This window comes from Pezoporus flaviventris, unplaced genomic scaffold (genome assembly GCF_033815535.1).
Source record: "Pezoporus flaviventris isolate CSIRO_AGI_PZ_B2104156 unplaced genomic scaffold, CSIRO_AGI_Pfla_v1 ptg000100l, whole genome shotgun sequence".
In the NCBI taxonomy this organism is placed as follows: Eukaryota; Metazoa; Chordata; class Aves; order Psittaciformes; family Psittacidae; genus Pezoporus; species Pezoporus flaviventris.
This window is the reverse complement of record NW_026892648.1, coordinates 3610187-3635721: the sequence shown is the minus strand read 5'-3', so window position 1 is coordinate 3635721 and position 25535 is coordinate 3610187. Positions and strand designations below refer to the sequence as shown.

General features: G+C 41.4%; 1 protein-coding gene and 1 long non-coding RNA gene across 5 annotated transcripts in view; both read right to left on the bottom strand.

Moving 5' to 3' along the window:
• The window catches only part of UNC13B (unc-13 homolog B), a 212763-nt gene that overhangs the window by 108030 nt on the left and 79198 nt on the right, over window positions 1-25535 (bottom strand). For 3 of the 4 annotated variants that reach the window (XM_061477266.1, XM_061477269.1, XM_061477267.1), the window contains exons 9-10: window positions 23830-24147; window positions 21842-21932 (exon numbers count right to left, since the gene is read on the bottom strand). In XM_061477266.1, coding sequence (XP_061333250.1) covers window positions 21842-21932; window positions 23830-24147 — 409 coding nt within the window. Of the gene's footprint in view, window positions 1-2453; window positions 3088-21841; window positions 21933-23829; window positions 24148-25535 lie in introns of those variants that run through there. The other variant, XM_061477261.1, reaches the window with a different exon arrangement.
• LOC133281561 (uncharacterized) lies at window positions 6030-7506 on the bottom strand. Its single transcript, XR_009747541.1, has 3 exons — window positions 7378-7506; window positions 6699-6761; window positions 6030-6235 (listed from the first exon to the last, which is right to left on the bottom strand). It is a non-coding gene; the product is annotated as an uncharacterized LOC133281561 (long non-coding RNA).

Here is a 25535-nt window from a genome sequence, read left to right as displayed (position 1 = left end):
AAAGTGAAGAAACAGTGAAAATTACTAATTATGAGGGTAAAACACCCACTGAAGTGTTGCAAGTGCATTCACCAGAGTAAAAAATTCTGTTGCAAAAGAGCATGAAATTAAATTAATGTAATTAAAGAGTATCACTATTTAGTAGAGCAAGGAGATAGCACACCCTGCCTTAACTCACCAGTATCCCATTCAAATGTATGGGACACCATGAAAGTTGGTAAGCGTGTCTCAGCTTTCTGCAAAATGAGACTATCATCCACCCAACATCAGTTCTCTAAGCACAGATGGAGAGGGATTGAGATATTTCGGTCTTTTAACTCCAGCTGTCTTGGGAGCGCCCAGACAGTGCCTCGGCACCAGGCAGCCCTGCCATTCTTTGAGACATGCTTATTCCCTCTGCAAGCCACATCCTTCTGTCAAGACAAAAACAGCAGTGGCTGGCACAGCAATGCACCAGTTGCAGTAACAAATGAGGTCTGTCATTACCTGGTGGCCAAGAAAAGGTGGCATCCAGAAACAGAAGGAGGTGTTGCCCCTGAGGGAGGCACAGGCTGGAAGCTGCTCACCATGGAAGGCTCATGCCTAACCAGTAGCAAGTTAAGTCTAAGCCACCTACCTAGCTCTGAGACCATCCTGTGCTGAGAAAAAGGCAAAAAGAGTAATTGACTTCTAAAAAAGAAGAAAGAAATCATAACCCCTTCTATCATTCATATGTAAAGTCATTCCACTCCACATCTGAGCAGCAGCTATCAGCAGATTAGGAGCAGACTGAGAAGCAATTAAGTTCAGCAGCCCCCTTAACTTCCAGAGCACAGGGGATTTGTACACAGCTGAATCAATCAATTAATGTTTTTCCTATGACACCCTAATGGGGTAGTTGTTCCTTAAAACAGATCTTTCCCAAATCAGGATCCTAAGGACTAATCATTATATTGAACAGATGAGCCAGGAGCAAGAACTAACTTTTTGTTTAAAGGGAACAGCACCAAGAACTGAAACACAAGTACTGGAGGATGCTGACATGTTGGTTTGCCTGGGGATCAAAACTGTAGAAATGCACGCTAAGCCTTTGGGGAAAGGTTTCTGATTGTTCAGCAACCCCTATTCAGAGAGCAGAGAGAAAGCACTGCCAGTACAAACCCAGTACTTCTGTTTAAATATGTTTTGAGAGCACCGTTATGAAAATGCTAAGAGCTCTGCCTAGACAGACAGAACATGCTGTGCCTTTCCTCTACTTGTAATCCAATTTACAATCCAGCGCTGAAGCAATGGTGTGCTACATTTTTGATAAGGACCTCCAGGAAACACTCATCCTTAGGAATATTCTCAAAACTCTGATTACTCCCTGGAGCTGTTTTTTGAGTTAACAGCACCTCAGCTCACAGGGACACTCAGGGTGGGGAAGGGCAGGCAACATGTACTAACACACGGTGAGAAATTAGGAGACCCAACTTCTGTTGTCAGGGCAGTGCGAGCACAGCTGTGGTATGGACTGGTGCTATATGATTTTGCTCACTGCTTCTGATGTGACTCCTTTAGAGCAGACACTCAGCAGCGTTCATCCAGGCTGGGTGAAGGTAACGTAGGCAGCTGATGGAATAATTAGGGTTTTCCAGCTCCTGCTGCTTAACTGCAGCGCTCTGCAACTAAAATCCTCCTGGGCTAAAACTGCAGCTTTACTTCTATAAGCTTTCCCCTTTTCATCTTGAGGACAGAAGACCTTAGCATACTGTATTAAGTCTTGATGTTCATCCCCCAAAGGCTCACCCCACTGGCAAAGGAAAGCTGCCCATATAAAAGGAATGAAAACTGAAAAGATATCTGAAACAGTCACACCATCTGCTCTGATTCATGAGCTTGTACAGCACCCTCATCGCTCCTGCATGCCAGTCATTTTATCTCATCAACTCACAAGCTTCTCGGCACAGGAAATCAGGCCAGTGACAAACACCGTGGGTTAAAAGCAAGCCTGTTTTAAGTGACATTTAATGAAGAATCAAGCCAAAAACTCTCAAGTCTATTTGCTTTTCAAGTGACCAAATCTAACTTATCCCCAAATCCCTCTCCCTTTAACTCTTCTTCACATAGTGATTTTGATGTCAAATTCCAGCTGAGAAACAAACCCTCCCAACAGAGAAGTATGAGAAGTAAACAGACACTACTTTGATTAGAGCAGCAATAAGACATCTACAATTAGTGACTAATGGGTGAACACAAAAACTGAGAAATACAGCATACAAATAAATGTACTAAGAGTAAATTGTTTCTACAAAGCACGTGTTTAAACCCAGTCAGCTTCCTATGGAGCTGTTTAGCTGTCACTAAAGTAAACACACACACACACACACACACACACAGAGTGCACTCTGAAAATAAAGAACAGTTCTTGGTTGCTGCCTGCTTGCAGTAGGCAAGTATTCCAATCATTCCATTCAATCCAATCATTCACTTACCTTGCTGGTTCAAAATAAAATACAAGGCTAAAATGTAAAGGAAATGTATAGAATTAATAGAAAACTACAGAATACAATAGCTTGTTCTCATAGAAAAAACAAGTCCTGAAGGATTCCTAATCTTATTAAAGGTTCACCAGAGAGTGAACTTTCCCCATGGAGATTATAAACATATTGTTGGTGTCCCATCTCAGGTTAGAGAGAAAACAATGTTAAAGGCACCGAGAGTATCCTGTTCCACAGCAGCAGTAGGATGAGAAATCACGTAAAGTTGAAGGCATATTTTGAAGGGCGAAGAAAAAAAATGCAAAGAGCTACTAAAAATCCAAAAAGCAAAAAACAGCAGAAGCCAATGAATGTAAAAGCCAAAAATGCAGAAATCCTGTCGGCTTCCAGGGGTATCCCTCAGCAGAGATTCATTAGTTCAGCACCACAGTGCATCTTTTCCCTTTCTCAGGCAGTACCAAGTACAGTTAAAACTTCATCCTTCTCTTCAGTTGTGACTCAACAGAAAATATTGTACTTCAGAGGCAGAGAGAAAGCTGTGCAGCTATTGCTACTTTACTCCTCCTCGTCAGCTGCTTGCTGCCTAGCTCCTCACACACGCAGCCTCCCCGCTTCACTCCTCGCCTCGGAATGATTCTCCACTTTATTATCCATTCAGAAGGAAACACGAACTGATGGAGCCAATCTGACTAAAGACAAAACGCACTCCTCTGGCATTACGGGAGCAGGCAGTACAGCGCAGCGAGCCGATCTGCGCTGGAAAAGCACTCTGCCCGATTCCTGGCATCCTGCAGGATTGCCGAGCAGGCAGGCTAGGGATAAAAGCCCAGGACTCAACACAATCAACCAGCTCCAAGGAGATTCTTCACCCAACTCTGACATAGATGTTTATTTTTGTAACTCCCGTTCACCCCCAGACTAACCTACAAGATTCAGCGACGCCCTCGCTGAAGAAAATCGCATCCAGTTTCCAAGGAACACTGGTACGAGTTCTGCTACAAGTGTGGGGGATTGAACACCCATTGATCTCACGTTTCCCCAAAATAAAAGTCACATTGTTACATAAAAGAATGACTGCAGGACTGCTGTGCACAGAATCACATCCACTCACGTTCTCCCAACACTTCTCTCCCAGGAGTGAGGAGCGGCAGGCATCCATCCTGCAAGAAGCGCCTGAATCAAAGGCACCGTTTATTTGCCCCACAAATGTGGTGGGGTGGCATTTTGAAGAGGCCTATATGACTTAGATGTGGAAATGCCGCTATCCTCCCATCTGCTCAAATACCTCCTACCTCTTTGTGAGCCAGCTTTGCTGTGAATGATACTTCCCCTCCAATCTCTTACCTACACCAATATCATCTTTTATTTACCACTTCCCCCACAAGCATCACTGTGCTTCCAGCCCTGTCCTCGCTGCATGGGATATTCTCCCAGCACCTTCTGCTTTCTGGTCCCACAGCTCCATCCCCGAAGCTTCAGCTGGCAGCAGCCAGGCTGTGTCCCCATCAGCTCTTTTCTCTGATGGATGTAAGCACAAGGTTTTCATACAAGTAGACTGATGCCACGGTTCACAATATTTTTGTCTCAGCACCACTTACCCCTGCTCTCTCCATGTGTAGCCACAGCACTGTCCCTTGTAGCCCAGCACAGAAATCACACCACCAGCCTCCTTTCAGACCCTCCCCAAGGTCAGCGTTCCTCTGTGGTCACTCATATCCTTCAATCCCCCAGGAAGCCCTCCCTCTTTTTGCACTGTCTCTTGCTGCAGCAGAATGGACCATAGGTCAGATCTTCAGAAGTGCTTTAGCTTTAAATGATTTTAAGGAGCCTGACCCCAAGTTTCTCATTACATGGTTGCACCCCACCAGGAGAAGAGAGCTCCAACCCAACTAAGGGCACTAGCTTCCACTGCAATAGAAATGATGGCTACTAAACACACCAATTGTAGCACTTGAGCTCAGAGCTAAAGCTCCGTATCAAATTCATCCACATAAGGATGAAGACTGCCCAATTGAGAAAATAAAAATGCAATCCCGGATTTGTGCGGCACTTAGTTTCTTCAAAGCTCTGCATATGAATAAGGCAAAAAAGATCTTGCCAGGGGTCTTTTTCACAGCATTAGTTAAAAAAAAAAATTAAGCATCTGTCAGACAGCACTTTCTTATTCACATTAGTGCTCTAGAGCACCTGAAATATCCATTAAACAGCCTCTCAAGCTTTTATACGTGTTACTTTTTCAAAAGTTCGAACTACAAGAGGAGCCAGTTTCATCTTGCAATTGCTGCTTTCCCTCTTTCCTCCTTCGTCTTTGCCCGTCCTTGCAGCCATTAACACCACACATTAGCACATCCAAGTCAAAGATGCACTGGGGCAAACCCCAGAATCCTCCAGCTGCAGCTCCCGAGTCCCAAAAAGGCTGTGCAGATTTCCAAGCACTGCTACATAGAATGCCAATACTCCCATGCTGCCTTATAAGAACAGGAATTGAAGAAAACATGTTAAAAACAAGCAAGTCTCCTAGACAGATAGGCAGTGAGGGGCTGGAAGGTGTCACACCCCTCACCACGATTCACAAGGAGCTGGAAAGGAAAATGTGGGTACAAAAATATGGGTGCCCTCAGAAGCAAGGGAGATTGCACATTTCAAACGTTCAAAAAAAACCTCATCTAAACACAGAAGATTGAGACAGGCTCTATTTTTCAGGGATGTTTTGTTTATGGAAATAATGTAGATTAGAATCAGGAAAAATAGACACGACATGCATTTGAAATAAACCGATTAGAAAGAGTGTGCTTTACCTTAAGGCTCAAAGCACCGAGTTATTTGCCTTCTACTACAGAAATACCCACTTAAAAATTTAAATACTTATTGAAATCTTTTAATTCACCAACAGATTTTAATTTTAGGTTGAGCCAGCAGGGAATTATTAAAACTGATAAAGCCCAGCTCAGCTATATAGGCCAAATGCTTTGATGTCTGCGAGGTATACATTACCCTTTCTTCTTTTTTAATCCTCATTATCTGTTTCATTCCAACTTCCTGTAAAGTACTAAATTACTGATAAAATTGTAGAAAGTAAGCAATTCCTTCGCGAGCACGAGTGGATTAACCGAAGGAAAATGAGCACGCTTCGAGCACAGGTCCTGCTCCTCTCTCTCCCACACTCACAGTGCTTCTTCCCGCAGGAAGACGAGCAGGAACAATTTTAGCATCCTGGCTCCTGGGGAAGTAAAAAATTGGGTGGCTAAGTAAACTAGAGAGTAAGAATGTTATATAGAGAGCTGAAACAAAAAGACAAGAGGAAAAAATGTGAAGAGACAAGAGAGAAGAGTCAATGGAGAGAGCATCTCTGGAACAGCAGCTGCGTCCAACTCTCACCTAGGTTTAGTTCATCTCACAAATGGCAACCCAATCATTTGAAACACTGGAACAAAAATAAGAATCATCTGTCCCAAATGCGACTGCCCACTCTACCTCCCTCCCTACAGAGTTCTCAGTAAGGTATTTTGAGTTCAGCGCTGCATTAGACCTCGGAAGTTCAAATACACAGCATAAAGCCTGTCAACTGACTCAGCAGTGAAAACATGCTATTTATTATCTTCTTCAAAGCCTCGAGAAGATCCAGTCAATCAGCAGTCTAAAGATGAAGTGTTAATGAAAAAGCAGTGACCTCCTGCTGTTTGACAGCTGTCTCCAATAAATACCACACTTTGAGGAGCTGTGCATCACCACAACCTAAGCGGTGCTGCTGAGACAGAAGCCTGGAAGAGAAGAGACTGCATATTCCAAGACATTTAAAACTAGCCTGTCAATGCCATTTCTGTTGTTACAATAGCTCCAGAACACACTTACGAAACATATGCTTAAGATGTCACTTTCAGATGAAAGAACATATTTCTTTAAGAACGTGTCATTCAAAGCACTGATTCTCTCTTTTCCCTTTAGGAAAGGGTAAGGCAAAGTGCAAGAGCAACCTGTATGCTCAGAGGGGAACAAAGGCACAGGTACCTCCTACAGCACCCTGCGAGCACCTGGGAAACTGGCCAGGCATTAGCCCTGAAACACTCGAGGAAAAAAAAGGAAGGAGATAATCTTCCCCCAAGGCTCAAAAGTTCTCCCTCCTTACAGAAGGTGTTTTTTTTTGTAAAAGTTGAATTATTTGGTTTACAGAAAGATAACAAGAATAGCACTGGCACGCTGAAAAACCTGCTATAGATCAGAGATATTTGGACTGCTTACCTTCCAAAGACAGTCAAGATAAGTCCATTTGTTGTGCCTAGGTGAGACCAAACCACTGGCTGACTGGTCTTCATAGGAAAGATGTTTACACTCATGTTAACATTACTTGACTGTAAGGATGTCCACCGGACCCCAAGACATGAACATTCCTGAATTAACAGAAGCAAAGCCTTTCACATCAGAATAACGGGTATTTCCAAGGCCAAGGATGTAGTAAGACTTAAGGAGTGGGATTTTTATAAGGTTATGAGTTAGCACAGCACTGACGTTTTTGTAGAGACACAAACCTCTTACACCTCACAGTTTAGCCTTATCTTTATCAGGTAGGGATTGGTCAGAGACTTTAAATTAGAGTTGCCTACAGTGAGACCTCTCATACCCTTCCCTCAGCAGCTGCTGCTGCTGACACTCCAGTCAAAAAACTCCTCCATGGGCTAGAACAGATCTAGTCTGAAATGGGAAATCTTAAGGTGCGAAACCCTTAAGGGAGTGTTGGTCATAAAATTAGAAAAGCTCAGATTAAAATCCTCCTCCATTCTATTTGTTTACAGTCATCAGTGTCACTCACAACAAAACCTTTTCTGAGTGATGTGAGACAGCTCTTCAAATGCACAAGCTAAACCTGCTTGCCCCTTTCTTGTCTCCATGTATGTGTTCACACTCTGAACTTTTGGGATACAAAATCAAATACTATCGGCTCTGTCACCTAGCACTTCATAGAAAAGGGTATTTTGTTCCTCATCTGGTAATTGCCAGACACTTCAGGGCACAAACAAGCCTTACCTCCCAGGAACCACGCTCCCTCCAGAAGCTGCTGCCGAGACAATGACAAACCAGCTCATCACAGCCCACACCAGCCTTCAAACTCAAGACTGAGACACTAAAAGCAGAGCTCTCTCAGGTGACGGGCTCCGGAGCAGCATATTGTCTCCCTGTGCCCCAGCAATTACAGACACAACACCTTCCTTAAACATGCTCCCCAAACCAACTGAATTATAGGATCATAAAATCATAGAGTGAATGCCCCTAGAGCTCTTGCCCTGTGTTCTGGCTGCCTATCCAAAAGCATGGAAGCCCTTTCCTAACTGAAGCATCCATTCACCATTTTTAATCCAGAAGTACAGGCAGATGAACTTGTAGCAAATCTGAGCTCCTGCCCTGCAACTCAGCTGACTCAAAAATTTTACTATCTGGATGCCCACATTTCAGAAACAGCTGTAAATCTGGCTTTTAAAGCTAGAGTCAGCTTGAATACCTTAGGTCAACAGGCAGTGAGAAAGCATCTATAGCAGAGAAAACTCTCCCTCTGCTGCTTCCTCCTTCAAATTACATCTCTCTTCCTCCTAATGGTATCCAGAACATAAGGACTTGGTATTTCGTGAAATTAGAAAATTACAATCAATGTCTTAATTGCACATCTAATTAAATAATCAGCATCACTAAAATGCAGAGGCATCTGAGCATAGGCATGTGTTGGGGGTGGAAAAACCTGAAATTATACTCAATTATACTCTTGGTTAGAGCAGTAATTGCTTTTGATCAAGAAACCTGGGAAAGAGAAGTTGCAGATGCTGTGAAATATAGATCTCAGGTAGATGTAACAGCCTTCAAACACAAACTAGTTGTGACAAGCACAAGGGAAGTAAACTATTAAGCATTTCTATTGTAAATACAGATAAACAACAGGCTTAACTTGCAGCAGTGGAAAGCTAGGTTAGACATCTAGAAAAGTTTTTAATCATAAGTCTAAATGAGTGTGGAAGCTACAAAATCTCCATCCCAGAAGGTTTTAACAAGAAAGAGTAAATGCATTTTTCAGAGATGCTTATGAGGAAGATGGATGGTCTAGTTAATCTCTTCACATACTGCCTGGGTCTTGGCTTTATTGCTCCTTACCTCTGTCATTCCAGAGCTTGTCTCAGGTAGGGAACCACAAGGTAACACATGTACCTGCTAACACGTACATGCTCCCCACAGATGGTCTGCATGACAACCCAGCTGTCCACAACATAACAGCTTAGTTCAAATGCTTTTGAGCATGTTTTCCTACCTGGGCTTGACAGTGAGAACAGGGAAATGGTCTCTGACAACTATTCATGCATTCTGCAGAAACACAGGTCCAGCATCCAAGGATGTGGCTACAGGAATTCAATGCCTTGATCCTACAGGGTAGCACCCAGTATGAACTTAAAAGTGGATTCTTTTTCCAGTGCAGGTAAGCCTCTTTCTCAGGAAGAAGAGTGGGTATTCTACTGCTCACTGAGCAAGAAACTGTTTAATATTGTTTTCTTCGTGTTATTCAAAGCATGACTGCACGCAGTATTTACTGTATCACAGCCAGGCCCTAAAATTACATGCAGTTACACCACTGTTCAATGCAGGGGGGCTAAGGAGTGTTCTATGCACTCATCACCATATTGCTCAAGTAATTCAAGCACTAATTGGTGTTTTCATAGCATACCTGTGAAGTGAGAAAGTCTCTATTACAACTGAAGAATGAGGACAGAGTCAGGTTAAGACCTTCTCTGTTTGGACAGCCATCCCAAGACAACAAAACCCCCATTTTTCAGAGTAATCAAGTTTGGAGTGTAACAAACACTGTGAAGTCTGGCTTCCAGCGACTTCTCTTACTGCTCTGATGGCTCATTTCCAGAATCTTAGATCAAATAACCAGAAATCAGTTCCTGGATCAGAAGGAGAGAGAACGGAAAAACCCTTTTCAAAAGCCAACATGGCTTGTCCAGCATCATGTAATAGCATGCCAGAGGAGTTACAACTAATGACCTGATGGAGCACTGCCCAGCTACCTTTGCTGACAGATTGTCCCCTATACCAGCACCTTCTTCCTCATTTGCCACAGATGCACCAACATTCAAGCAGCAAGTTAAAAATACATTTTACTCCCCTACCTTCCTTTTTATGACTTCTGCCTTAAATAATACGCTTTTCTCTTAGGCAGGAATAACTTCTGTATTTATATTCCCTGCAGAAGGCAGCAGTTGATTAACAAGCCAAAATACCCCATAAATAATTGTTATGGTCCACATATAAGCCTCTGTCAGTCTCTGAGGACACTGTTAATATAGGCACTGAACAAGAAAAAAGGGGCATTGCCCCACTGTACCTCTGACAAAGCTGATCTCCAGCAATCATACTCGTATTAATAAGCCCAGACACAGCTTTCACACCCCCAGTAAAAACGCCTGTCAGGCTCTGCAGAATGGTCCTGGATTAACTGTGTCTAGAAATCCAGTCAGTCTGCTCCCCTGACTGGAAGGGACAGGGAAGGAAATTTAATGCAAACAAAAACTGAGAATAACTGGATTGAGAAAGCATCTGCAAGGGGATGAAATTTGTACTACAAGGCAGGCTTTGATTACATAGCTGACCTAAGCCCAGCGTCTGGGAGGCCAATTAGCCCCTTCAACAAGACTGTGACAGGATAGGCAAGTAGACTGACCAGAACACACCCAAATGAGGAGAGGTGGATGTAAAGACAGGGTTAAAAAGGGATGATTCTAGCAGCTGCACACTGTTGTGTATTAACTAGCTATTACTACTGTGAGCTAAAATTAGTGTGATTTAATTAGGATGAGTAACATGTATCCGTGTCACTAAATATGAAGGAGACTTGTACTTGCTTTAAATTAAATTCCTTAAATTAGGCATAACAAAATTCAGAGTGAATACACCAGCCAATCTATACAGTTTTGTGTAGACAAAACTGGATCCTTCAAGTACCCGTTATATGAGATATCACAAAAACACTTGCATGCATTTCAATCTGCTTCACTAACAAGATACACTGAATAAAAATAGAAAAATTTAAATAAATTGCAATAGAATTTAGCACTCTCTGTTTCTCAATAACAGTTTCTCCAAAACATGTGTGTTATTTTAAAATACAAGGTGAATATTGACTCATTAACAAAAATAAAAAACAGATGGAAATACGGTTAAAATAAACTGGTCTTTTACATAAAGCAATCTCAATTTTCATTTATTTCTATATGTAACTTCTTAAAGTAACCAAAGTGAGGCTAAATAGATTTATCAGTTCACAGCTAAATCTGAATACCCAACTAGCTCTAGTATCTCCTTTTTAGGGCGCAAAGCCAATTCTGCCTTGATACTCCCTTGCTTTTCAAGCTCTCCTACAAAATAATTTTCCAGCATTAGCTTTTAAAAACTTTTAATGACCAAAGGTTCAATTGCAATTTACTGTCTAAATAAGCAACTGAAATTCCACGAGGAATTTTAGAAATCTCATTTAAGAATAAGCCTGTTTACAAACTACACTATATTTTCTAAAAACTATTACCACTTGAACATTTGTCAGAAAATAAAATTATATCTATGACAGGTTCATTACCAGGCATGAGTCACTAATAAGTACTGTTCTTCAAGTACAATACTTGAACCCTCTCCCTGTCTAGCATCGTTAATATCTATTGTGCAACTGCATGGAAAAGCCATCCAAGAAGGACTGCAATGTGATTTTCACAATTCTATATCACTGACAGCATCTAAGTAGCAAATAACCTCTCCTACGCACCTCTGGTTGTGCTCTGAAACCCACAGGGTCCTGCAAAGCGGCAGGGAGGTGGACAGCGTAAGCACAGGGAGGCCATGCTGTGTAAAATAGTTATGGAGGCTGTGGGTCCATGGGCATTTCTCACAGCCTACTTAGAGACTTTCTGGATGATGAAGTCCCATTCTTTGCTCCCACAAGTGACTGTCATACAATAGCTTTCATAAACAGACAAGAGTTTAGATTAATTAGAAACAGAAAGGGCAAAGAAACCCATTTGGAAGCTGTTCACTAACAATTAGAAAATCACTTTCTGATTTTTAGCCTGGGTTTGTTCATAACCAGCTTATAACCTTCTGTTCTTGTGCTAACATTAACCTTTATCTTAAATAGCTGTAAGCTTGCCAATGTTTACTCCCATGCTCTATTAGTACATGGCAGCAACATCCACTCTCAGCTTCCCGTCTGCTAAGCTGAGCCATACTTACTTGGTCTCATCTCACACCTTCAGCATCTCCCTTGCCAGGGCTTCTCCAGTGTCCCCTCTCCCACTTCTCTAACTTACTCTGTAATTTTTGCAATAGTCCCCATCTTCTTCAAAAAATTTGCTGGCTTCCTACATGGCATATTAGACATATGATGGAAATACAGGCAGATGAGACCTACTGCCCACCTGGTATGTCACAGCGTAGCACTGAATATAAAGCAGCATGCAATTACTGTCTGCACTAATACCCCATTTTCCAGGCAGCAACTTTCTTTCCCAATTGTTTCTACACCCATGCTAGTGAGGGCAGACTAAATGAGCCTAAAGGCAGCCCGTACAGCCCTTCCTTCTCTCTTCCTCATCCAGCGCATACGAGTGGCTTAAACAGGATCCTCTTGTTTTTAGCAGGACAGTCCCATAGGCCAGAGAGTAGCACCACTGATCACCTGGTACCACATCATCCTGCAAGCCTGAAGGCACAAGCCACCCTGTATGGCAAGAGACTTGCTGCCTACAGCACCCCAATAAATTAGCACTCAGACTTACGACAGCCATTCTAGCATCTGGTACCTGCATGCTTGAGAACAGGTGACAATCCCAAGCTACATTTGGGATTTCATTCCAGCTTTATGCCTAAATTATCTTTAGTTTTATATCACAGAAAGGATGAAGGTGCCAATATGTTCAGGAAATTCTCCCTGCAGAACAGATATGCCGTACCTTGATGTTCTCAAGAGCCTTTCAGCAGAGGATGTATGTTACAAACCCAGCTCACAGGTCACCAGGAAAGGCTGCAGGCATTTTACAGATTCAAAAGCCAAGAAGGGGAAGAACCTGTCCCACTTTTACCACACACTGGTTTCTAATGAGACCAGACCACCAAAAAGCCCTCCTGAAAGTTCCAGCGATTAACCATCAAAGCAATAGAAATGAACACACAGCTTGGCCCAGGTCAGTCCTCCACAATGTCACAAAATTGTTCAGACTGTGAATACAAGCAGACAGCTTGTTGGTGGCCATGACATGGCTTAAAAGTCCTGTTCCAAATGCCAAGAAAGGAGTTTGGATGCAAAGAAAGTTCTTGTATCACCTGCCAAGAATTACATTCTCATGAGCAGCATTCACTTGCTGTACCAGAAGACCTTCAATTGGCTTTAATTCTATAAATTAAATACATTAAAATAATTGAAAATAAAATTCAAGTGCTTCTCTATTCTATAACCTATGTAGCACCAGCCAGAACTGGAGTCCTGCTAGCTTCAGGCATTACATTAAGCATTAATAACAGGACTCTGACTTCCAAATGCCACCTTTACAATGGGGGAGGAAAAGCAATCCTTTTAAAGACAGATGCATGATACGAGAAGACTCCAGTTAAACAAACCTTACACAACTCCAGAAATTAGCTCAGAAGCATGCATCTAAACAAGTTGTGTAACTATGCTGCCTGACAAACAAGAAACAAGGAAAAACAACACTAAAAGACAAAACTGTCATGCACTAAACCCCTTTTTCTGACCCACTGCCTTCTTCTATGAAGTTATGATGCTATTCAAAGGGTTTTCTAACACTTCATGAAGGGTTAACATTTCATTTATGATGCTCTCAGCCTGTGCTAGTTAGTTCATCTCTCCCCCAAGACTTGTGCTTTGTAAGCCAAAGCCCACTGCTATCTCTCCGGTGCAGCATTTCTTGCACAGATTGCTTCAGTAATACACAACACTGGGAAATATCCCCTCCTCCCACACAGAGCCTTAAAAATAAGAGTGTGAAGTCTGGCTCTCCCAACAGCCAATGCTATTTTTAATGGCTGCGTATGTGGCAGGTAGGAGTCCCCCCACCCACCTTTCCCATTGCACCCCTATTCAGAGCAGGAAGAACTGACTTACTCCAATGCCAGATGAATCTCTCTCCATTTCTATTGATGAGCATCATGCATGCCATGGTCAGGACACCACAGGTTTCTGTGCCCCACTCCACAGCAGATAAAAGTCTCTATCAGTAGAGCACACTTCTGTAATTCTTTCTGCCATTACACCCCCAAAACAAAGAGGGGAGTTATGCTAAGGCAGCAATGATCACTTCATCTCCAACATTTTTAGTATTACCATACAGTCTTTGAAATATACCATATAGAGGACTTGGTCCACTCTCCAAACAGGTCTGGTTTCCATTTTTCCTGAAAGCTTTAGGCAACTGCAGCAGCAGGGCTTCGGAAAAGAAAAGCACTTGTGCAACGAAGTATTTGGATGAGTCTTGGTACACATGTGAATGCAAGCTGGGCAGCACCAGGCAGCGGAAAAGGGCTTACTGCAGTTCACCCTGGTTCAGAGGTGCTCTGGGCACACAGATAATTCCTTCAGCCTGCAACATGTAATTCAATTCTGGAGATAACAACAACAGACATTGCTGCAACCAGACTGCCTAAGACAAATGATGCCAGAGACAAAAAGGCAGCAATTCTGGGTATGCAGTCTGATTGGGAACCTGGCAGCCATGTAAGACATAGGTCATCTATCCCCACTGCCAGCCCAATGCTGCTACCCACATCTTGCTCTCTGACGAGCAGAGGTGCCACCTTCCATGGGGAGGAAGGAAGGTGACCAAGTCACATTTTCCTTTAGAAAACACCAATTTGTCAAGAATTAAAAATCTGATTTATAGGACAATGATGAATTTGAACAGGAGTATTTCTCTTGTCTAAGATGTCCGAACAGGTGAGGGAGCACAGGGAAAAGTGATTTCCTAGAAGAAATTCACAAGCTGTCGGAAACCTAGGTTAAAATCTCAGTATTGCCCAGTTTAGATGCGGAACCAGAGTCCTATTCCCCCCTCATTCTAGACGTAGTATAGCTTAAAATACCGGCTCTTCCACAGTGGGCTCTCCCATCTGTCATATCCCAGTCACTCTCAAAAAGTCAAAATCCCAAAGTCTAACCCCCCACCCACCCCAAAAAACCTCCACACTTTGCAAAACCAGCAGGCACTTTCCATCCAGCTTCACTCCAGAAGTCAAACACTCACACACAAAACGTTTCAAGTAAAAAAAAAATACATATAATGGCAGACTACCCACACGCCTTCCAGTAGTATCATTTTGACCTTTACAAGTCAGAGAAGAAAAGCACAGTTCAGCCAAACAGATCTACTTGAACTTAATGTGCAGTGCTGGCACAAAGTACAAGATCCACCCAATAGTGGATCACCTTGTGTTTGTAAACTGTGTTCCAGATGTTGCATAAACGTTTCCTCTCTTTATAAGCAAATCAATGGAATAAACCTTGGAAGAAGAGTAAATTGCACTTGGATTCCCATTCAAAGGCTTCGTATGAATTTTGACTTACAGGTGTCTAGAGTTTACAGTACAAAACTAGAGAAGCAAAGCTATAGCCCTAAATAAAACTACAGGGAAAGAAAAAACGTGTCAGGATTCTTTGCCTTCTTATGGAGGCTACCCCTGGTCTTGCAAGCCCACAGGAAGTTTGCAGTGAAAAAGTAAAAACAGCATTTATAGGAAAGTTAGGTATCCACCCTGCAGACTCCTGTTAATGCTAGAAAACTCCTCAATTTTGTTTGGTTTTATTTTTCCAATGAACAACAGGAAGATATGGAGGAACCTGTTGTCGCAGGAGGTGACAGACGTCCTGCGTCTGTGGAATACAGACCATCAACACCAAAACTGCTTTTTAGCAGAGGTGAATGGAAGTTGAGTGTCAGAACTACCAGTTGAGTGCTATGTTCAGAGAAGCTTGCAGAAAATCCTGTTAATGATTTAACAGGCTCATAGCTGCTGGGGTCAATTATGGAAAGTGTTTCTGACCAGCACATTACCCTACAAGAGAGTATTTCTCTTAATTTTAGCGTAACTACTCTAAAAAGGTCAAGCCTACTGATTTTTGGAGATAACGTGATTTTTAAGTAGCTTTCTGATAACAACAGCAGCTAATGAAGGCACATTATTATTTTCCTCTGTGCATACAAACATGTCTCTGCTGTAACATAATTGTGAACTTTCGCTGTAAAGCAGGTTAAAAAATGATAGTAGGTATCAAAGAATCCCAGTAAGGAGTAATAAACATGCATTTTATTCCAAATAGATGCGAATAGGTATTGTATTTAAGAGACCTGAGGATAAAAGAAGCTTCTCCTCCTCTGAGTAAATCATGTAGGCTGAACTTTTCCTTGCAGAGAGGGAACCAGAGGGGGCAACAGACACAAGTTGCTCAAGCATCAGGAAGTCATGCACTAACAACTGCCTGGGGAAAGACAAAATGGGTTTTGGGGAGTCCCACAAGTCTTGCCAGCCTGCAAACTCGGATGCAACACAGTGAAATAAGACTTTACAGCATGCAGAGGTAGTAGAACAGCTCCAGTACTTTTGCATTTTTAAATACAAATGCTTTCTAAATAATTACCATTATGCAGTCCAGAAGGGATCTGAAAGTCACTTACGCGTTTTATAGATAAGGTGTGCAGAAAGCATTTTTGAGTGCCCTTGTGAGCACAGCCACCTGACAACAGTCTCTACCTACAGCTAGCAGTGACCTTTGGGTCATGCCTTACCTACACAGATCTCTCATGCAGGAACAGTGATTTCATGTCCACAAGGGTGCTCTGCAAGTCCCCAACAACCCCGATCCCTGCGAAATTCGATTAGCAATGATGGTATTTTGGTGGAGGTTTAAGATAACCTTCATAAAGAAAATAGGTGAAAAAGAAATAAGATATTTGACTGGAGATGCAGTTTTCCTGTATGAAGAGAAATTTCTAGCAACTCTCTGTTAGAGTCACAGTGCTTCAGTTTGTTTCATTGCCACTGCGTGGGAGGCTTTGAAAACGCAGAGCTTACTCATCTTCACGGGACTGATAAAAAGACACCTAGGCAACAAAGCTTAAGAGAAATAAAATGCCAAAAGTAAACTATTGCATGGACTGTACAGTTCATGAGAGATGGAAAAGGGTAGTTTCCAATCCTTTTGTGACTGGCTTAAAGCAGGCGTGTCCTCCACTAGCCATCTGGGCTCATGTACAGTACATAGGTTTAAAATCAGAGGACCTGGATTCACATGTTAGGAGTAGGGTGAGGCAGGTGAGTTAAAACCAAACTAACAATCAAAACTGGAACCAGCTGGTGTCTTGCTGGTCTCCCCACTAACTGTGGAAGTCCAAAGGGCTCTTGAGAGCATCCTACAGCTGTGTAAGATGGAAATAGCGGTGGTTTACACCAACAGCTTGCTTTCCCAAAATAAATAAAACTGGGCTTCAGACTCCAAAATACCAGTACACAACCTCCCTGGACCAGGGCTTTTAAAAGTGAGGCCCTGGTGGTTTTTAGGTGTTTGCAGGTGCTTGATCAGAAGTGTTGACTGTGAAGCTATGGGGCACAGGAAAATAAAACTAAGGGTATGACTAGGTACCTGTAAGGCTAAAGGAGAACAGACACTTAGTCCTTCCACTGCTGGTGCTTATCATATTCCAGAAAAACAATGTCATGAACTGCATCAGTATATGATCTAGTTACATAGCAGCCAAAAAGAACAGGCTATTATTTAACAGGCAAAGACAAAAATTAAAATAATTACTATAAAATCGCATCTAGAAGAAGAAAAAACAAGTAGGAAACACTGCCCACTGACTTTGGTTTTGAAAAGAAAATGAGTAAATTGATGTATTTAAATTCCTGACACAAAAGAGGAAAACTATGCATAAGGTTTCTTCTCCTGTAAACAAATTCAATGTAAATGGATATAATCCAAGACCCCACACCCTCTCGTAATACTTAAATATATTGAAAATAATTGGTAGGAGAGACAACTGGATAATTTGATTGAATTTTTGCTCTTCTCCGCTCTGCCAATCCTTCTGTTTTACAAAACTTACGTTCAGATTCGTGTAACTTTAAAAATCACAGAGCCAAGTCCCCAGCTGAAGGCTATTTTGGTTAGAGAAGTTGCAGATGCAATAGATGTGTGTTTGTTCTTCTGGAAAAGAAGCTCTCACAGAAGGACTGCAGCAGATGAGCTATCAATTAATCCCCCTTTGTAGTCAAAGTTCTAAGTGTGAAGGTGAGAATTATTGAGTCATTCCTCCAGGGCTGAGAACCCTAGTTTGATTCTGGCATAATTAAGTTTCTTCTTCACAAACACAAGAGAAAAAAACCAAAACAGCAGAACTGAAGGGGGGGGGAGTGCATGCCACCAAAAAGCTTTTTTTTTCTTTTCTTTTAACATGCATAGTTACAAATTTCTGTGCCTTTTTATAACCGTCAAGTCTTAATTAAAATACGACATTTCTCTGACTCATGGTGCTGTAGGATGCATGTATATTATTCACGTGAATATTAATCTCTTCCCAGGTAGGAGGCTGTATTGCCAAGGGGATTTATAATCCCATCAGATATGGAAATTTCTTGGGTGTATTTTTTTTTTCCTCCTTTTCTTTCTTTCAAATTTCAGACAGATCATTAACAATTAAGAGTCATAAGAACCATTTTAGTAGTCTACGTGAGAGGAATCCAGTAGTTTGGATCCATGAGCAGGAGCTCCACACGTATTAATGAAATTATATTGCACATTGAGGAAGGGGAACATGGAAAAGAGCTGAGAGCAGCGCTTTGAAGAACAAGGACATAAGCAGCTGCTCTAAGCACTGGAACAAACGAGAAGGATAGTCCTCTTGAAAGCTTTTAAGTAATGATAGAAGATGGGAAGATGTTAATAGGGTGATCACAGAAATGAGACACGACCTTTTCTAACTGCCGACAGAATTAGATGTTTCGACTACTATCACAGAGACCTTTAATATCCTGATATTTATCTAGATAGTCTCTATCCATACCACTGACATTCAAACAAGACCTGGGAACCAAATGATGATGCACAAGGTGAGAAAGCAACAAGCAGAGATGTTCTTCTGGATTTGAGCTAAAGTGAAGAGAAAAAGGGATGCAAATGCATCTGAGAAAACAGTCTTCCTGATACCATACGAGGAAAGGAATTAAGACAAACTAGAAAAACACAAACTGATAAAAACTCAGAAATCCATAGCTAGAACTCATGAGAAACAGGCTTGAAGGAACAGGGAGTTCAGTAAGCTGTTAAGTTAATGAAATAGCATTAAGAGACAAAAAAATCACAAGCTGACCCAGCTAAGAGGATGGAAGGGACCTGTCCCTTTCTTCAGAGGGTGTGAAGTCTCTCCTTGTGGAAGCTTTAAAGACAAGCATAACTGCACAGGGAAGAAATCAAAAGGCCAATGCACAAAAAAATCCCCACCTAGCCATGAACACACAGTATGACAAAAACCCCTCATGGCTGCTTCTCATAAAGACAAAGCTATCATCAGGTGGCATTAAAGAGGCTGTAACATCTGATGCCTTAATTGCTTCAGGTCTTCACTAGCAGGGACAACTGCATTCAGGCAGCTGGTAGAATTATTACTGCTCTTTGTAAAAAAAGAAGAAAAAAAAGAAATATGAAAGTTCAGCAAGTTATAAAAAACAGGATGCACTAAAAAAAAATAACCAAAAACCAAATCTGAAAGCAAACCAATACGGTAGTTATTTCTAATTCAGCTGGCCCTGAGAAACTTCATCCTCAGGTACTAGGCTGCACACTAGCAATCACAAAGCACTAAAAACTTGAAAAACAGGCAATGCACTTGAAGATTTGAAAAGGGCAAAACAAGCTTTTACGGTTAAAAATAGGAAAAAGAAGACTTGGACAACTATGAAAGCACTAACGTGACTTCTTCCCACACACCCCTGGGAATTCCAGACTGGAACAAATAATAAATTATTATTATCTTCAAGAACATAAAAAGGAGAGAAATAACAGCGAGCATGTTCTCTTCTTCAAGAGGAGAACTGTGTCAAATCCATTTAACTTCCTTCTGTGACAAGGTAAATTAGCCTTAGGTGTAGGAGAAGAACAGCAAAAGTTTTATATCCTGAGGTCTAGGTAACCTGGTAAAACAGATCCAAACACGCTGGGAAAAAGTCATACTTGGGGTAGCCAAATTCAAAGCATATATAAAGCAGGGGTCCCTCAGGCAGCTCTGGTAGCGCACAGCCTGGCAGCTTGGGTACCAAGCAACTTTTCACACACAACGTGAAGGATTTGTAGGCATAACAGATTAGGAAGAGACAGACAGCAATGTGCTTAAGGAGTGAAAAACCACACAATTCTATAAGGAAAAGTGCAAAGCCATATTCAGCTGTAATCCAATCCAAATATAGTCTAGGGAAAAACCGACAAAGCCCTTCTTCAGAAGGAAGCTCAGTCCTGGAAAGGATAAGAGGCAAAGTATGCATCAGTGCTAGTCTGCAATAAAAACGCACCATCACAGCAGGATACTGGTATCTTGGGTTATCAGGATCACATCCTGGAGAACAAAGTTTTCATTGTTCTGTAGTACACATGAGCAAGCTCTCAGCTGAGAGCATGCTGAACTTCTACAGTCAACTTTGGACACGAAGAAAGGAAAGGTGAGGGCGGGCAGCAAGAAGACAGGCTGATTAAAAGAAAAAGTGCCATTTAGTGAACTTGAGAAGAGTAAGTGGGGCTTCATCCTCTCCTTGCAATAGCCCTTCACTATTTTACAGAGGGAGGGAATCCATTCTGCTCCTTTAATACTTGGCCTAAGCATGAGAAATGGGTTTATACGGCAAAAGAAAGATCTAGAGAAGAGGTTAGGAAGCCTTTGGACAGTAAAGACAGCTAAACCCTGGAGTAGGCTGCTGGAAAGCTCTGTATCGCACGGATTTTGTTTTAAGGTAACAGGCATGGTCAAGGCAAAGCAAGTCATGATATTATGATATCAAAAGTAAACCAGTGTCTCTGTAACAGACATCTCAAAGCATGTGTTCCTTCCAATTCTGAAGAAACACAAAGAATGATGCTGAACCACCTCATGGACGTCGTAGTCTCTCAAGAAGAAAAGGACAGATATGCACAGGGAGACGCATCATTGACTCTTTTGTTCCTCTTATTATGCTTTGCCTTGTTTCCCATAAGGCACAGAACTAAACTGTTTTGCTTGTATGCGCTACAAAACCACAACAGAAGTTCTTAGATACTAAGGGTGTACTTAAATTTCACTTTCCATGTCAGTATGACAGTTTTGAACCAAATGCCTTCTGCTTAGAAGTGAAGTAACACAGTAATTCTTAGACGGGAAAGAATTTACAAACCAGATAAACCATTTCTGCTGTGGCACTTCAGATACCTCCCCAGATGCAAGGAAAAAAGAATAAAACTTGTTTTCCTAACACCTTGCAACAAATCTGTAAAAGAGAAGTCCAGCTATTGGTAGCAAGATGCTGTCAAGTAATTCCTTATAGAAAACAAAACAGGGGAGCTATAGCTGAAGGTAGTATTTCTAAATAAAATACATTAACTGCATTTTGGGTTGTAGGCAATAGTTTATCATCTATAGAATATGAACACCATATGTTATCTTTCTGTGGGCATACAGATGGATGAAAGCAGAAGATTCTTTTAAGAAAAACAACAACTTTTTAGGTCTTAATCGCTGTTTTCTAAAACAAGAGTGTTTATACTGCTGAAGAAAATGTCACAACCTTTTCCTTTTGACTTCCCAAATCAGGATTTTTTATTTTTAAATCATACTTTCATGAGATGGAAATACCAAGACTTATTATACACCCACTTTCAATTAGTATATATAAAAATATTTGATGTAAAGTTTCCCAAGGAACATTTTCACATGAAAAATAATACAGATAACTCCAAGTAAGCTAACAAGCTATCCTCAAGTTGCCTTGAGAGAAAGTCTTAATTTTTAACGATTTAACACAAACCATTTAGTCCCAGACATTATTATTACTATTTACAAATTCAGAGCTAATTCCTCTGCTACTACATTTTTCCTGATACTCATCTCCAGTTCCACACAATGATGTTCATCAAATTGTTTGGTAGAATTAGACAACTCTAAGACCATCACAACAGGCTGCAGTCCTATACAATACACTTGATTAAATTTTTCTCTGCAAAACATCAAAACTGTGAGACGTGTCTTACAAGGAAGAAGAAATGAAACCTTTAGCCACAGATCTAAAACTCAGGTAGCACAGAGAAGGAACAAAGCAATACTCCATCTTACCTCTTGAAGCCGCAGTCGAACTTTGCTAATAGCTCTAATCCAATGGGCTCTTGCTGGAGGAAATGGTGGTGGCTCATTGTCACCGTGGTAGCTTAAAGGCAAGAAACAGAAAATCACTGTATGAAATACACTCATCTGTAGCGAAGATTTAATGTTACACAGTGCAATCACAGTTTCAGCTCTGGAACATGAAGTAACCAACAGCCTCCAGGCAACACAGGCCTGCACGTGTTCTGGGAATTAAGAATCTAAAGCAGAGGTTTCCTTATACACAGGAACCATTGTGGAAACTGATGAGCTGAAAGATATAAAATAGGCTACAATCCAGCTCCAGAAGTAAGATGACTTTGGTCAGAACATCAGGAAAGCAGTCCAAGATACCTGATCAAGCTAGCTCAACACACTGGTATCATAACTGCACACACCAAAGAGGCAGAGGGAAGACTTTACATCCCTATGCCTGTCGCAGATCCCTTCTAACCACTGCCTCTTGCTGATCATCCCTACTGCTACAAATTTACAAGCCCTTCTCAGTGGAAACACTGGCCATAGGGCTCAGCTGTGGTTATCCTCATTCACTGGCCCTTTCTCTCTCCACCCCTTTCCTATAGCGTTTCAAGGGGGCATGTGTATTTGGCAACAGCGCTCCATCTCACTGCCCCACAGCACATTTTATACTCCATAACCTCATCACACATTGGGCTTTTGGTTGCACTCCTTTTATATGTTACTGAGATGTAAAACACTGAAACAAAGATCTTTCTGTCTGCAAAGCACCCAGCCCTCCTAACAGTATAAAAACAAAACATAGCTGAGGGCATCATGCATCCATGCTGCACAACTAGCTCAGATGCAACTCTAAGGTTCAACATTCAGAGCTCAGTTCCATGCATACTCCATGGAGGCAGTAAAGCATTGCCAGAAAGTGGAGAGAAAGGGAGCCAATAATGCAGGAGTACCCAAGTTAGATGCCTAAATTAGCCTGAAACAGACTATGTGAATAACCCTCCTTGTGAACAAATATAGGCCAACAGTTCTGGGACCAGACTCCTGCTGCTCTGTAAGGAGAAGAGGAAAGTGAGATAGAGTTGAAACAGTTCAACACTTTTGCTAGTTTTGTTTCCCTTTTTTCATTTTAAGTGTAAGGGATGCCTACACATGAACTGTTGCAGTTAATTCTCTCATATAAGTACAGTGACATCAGATGTACCCTCCAAAGGGTAGAGACAGAAAGACATCTTTCTGTGGATCTCACTGAAACAGATAAAAATATCATACCTATATAAGTATACCCATCTTTACTCTAGGGGCTGCAATGACTTGATTACCTCAAGGAAAAAAAGGTCACTCCCAAAGTTAAGTAGCAAAATTCAAAATTCCTGTAAAAAAACAGCTCATTATAACGCACAACTTTTGAACTTTTTGAATTACAACTCACGTTACAACTTCTTTTTACTCATTACAACTTTTGAAGCCTGTTTTCAATATTGTTGACAACCTGGAAAGCCCAAGTGCAAGGACAAGGCAAGCTGCCACACTGAGTCAAAGGAACGTGTCTATTCATAATGTAATTCTACAACCTGCGCCTACATAAACACTAACTGTGGTAGCCTATTACATAAGAAAGGAATTAGTGCAGCTCTAACCATGACTACAAGTAGTTCTTGGTTGCTCACACATAAGCTTGATCACAAATGAGCAACGGAAGCAGGTATTTGGGCAGACTACGTTCATGAAACCAGAAATGGAAAATACAGCACATGAGCTTCAAGGCACTAGCAGGCTTTCCTCTTTACATACAGAGCAAACACGGTTTAAGCTTACCCAATGTGTCATAAATAACTGCACATAAAGATGCTTCACAGATCGGCAACATTAAGTTAGCTTTTGGAGAAGGCTAAAAAGTAAGTAACTTCCCCAGGAAACAGGAGAGAGAGGCATCCTCTTTGAATTAGTTGAAAAGAACTTATTAACATAGTTTCACTTACCTCACATGGGTTCCTGCATCAACATCCTTGGGCTTCTCAAGTTCCAGAGCTACAGAACGGTCTGCACGTTTCTCCTCTGTCTCATAGGTCTTCTCCTCCTCTCCTTTGCCATGGGGTTCCTCTTGCTCCCTGCGCCACGCCTGACCATCCTTCTGGTAGCTGCCTGAACTGTGGTAGGAATGATTCGAGACTCTTTCCTGGTGATCATCTTCTTGCTCAGAGGCATGGGCACTTTCATGGGAATGGTCCAGCTCACTGAGGTGAGAGCTTCCCTGGCTGACGTTACAAGAGGAGCCATATCTACTACTGCCAGCAGGACTATGAGAGAATAATAAAGTCCATCAGAAAAAAAAACAGTGGCTTGGGGAAACACAAAGCAACCTGCACATCTAAAAAATGGAGTGGAACACTAAACATTACTGAAAAGATGTGTTATAAAGTCAGATTTATCTATTATGCTCCCTGAAGTAGATCTAGACTTCTGAACCTCACAAATCTGACAGGCAGTAGAAATACTTCATACACAGCCTACCAGTATATAGACCACAGATGCCTGTGGTCTTGTTTTCACTAACTAACTACTACTTCACCCTTCATCAGCTAGAAACTGCCAGTGAAGATATTCTAATAACCAGACAGGAATAAGAATGGAAACATAGCAATTCAGAGTGGAAGTGTTTCTGTCTTCTGGAGATTCACTGCAGCTAAATTCTTTACCCTAACCATTTTAAGCAGACTATTAATGAGAAGTACAGTTAACTTAAAGTTAACTTCATATATATATATATGTTTATGATAAAATAGATTGCAGTCAAAATCAAGGTTGTCAAGACTATCAACTTAAAACCTTTTACAAAAGTAGAGCAATGTAGGAAGCTACAAGTGTGGCTCCAATAAAGCCTTTTGAAGAATTCACCACGGGGGCATGATCTCTGTATTTCAGGACACCACTTCCAGGACTGAATTCCCAGAATCCTCAGACAAAATACAGTGGATCAAAATTTCTCATGCAGTCAGGAAAATTACAGCAAAGAATTAAGTAGCACTAATGTTTCTCTCACTTGCACGCTCAGGAGAATTTCAAGCTAGATAGGAAGTTTTGGAAGTGCAGTGTTGCAGTTGTATGACCACAGGCATATGCTTCACTTCCTGTACCATGCAAAGATATGTTTAGCAAGTCACTGCTTTGATTTTTGAGGGCAATTGTAACTTAACGCATGCAAAAGACCGAATACAGACTGATGGAACACTAGTAATTTCCTTTAGTGACTTTCCTAGCTGCATGAAAAAAACCTTTGCACAGATTTTAGGAAGAGAAAGCATTAGAATACCTTCACTGATATCTCTGGAAATGTTTTAAGATCTTCAATAATGTGAAATGAACCTAATTAGCTGTGTAATATATCACCAGTAAACCAAATTTCTCTCTAAAATTAAAAGCCTTTACCTTGCATTTTGAAAAAAAAAAAAAAAACAACCCTTATTCCGTCCAATACACTCTACATACTGTTACTTATTTCTTAGCAAATACAATATAATTATCACTAAACAAGAAAGCAAAGTGATTGTATTGAGCAGAATTAACACGCATGGAATGTAACTTCTGAAAGGCCAATGAAATTAGCACTAGAAGCATCTCATTCAGCATGAGAAAAGCATTCTCACACACAGTGTGAGAACATGGGAAATTCAATTACATTTACAGA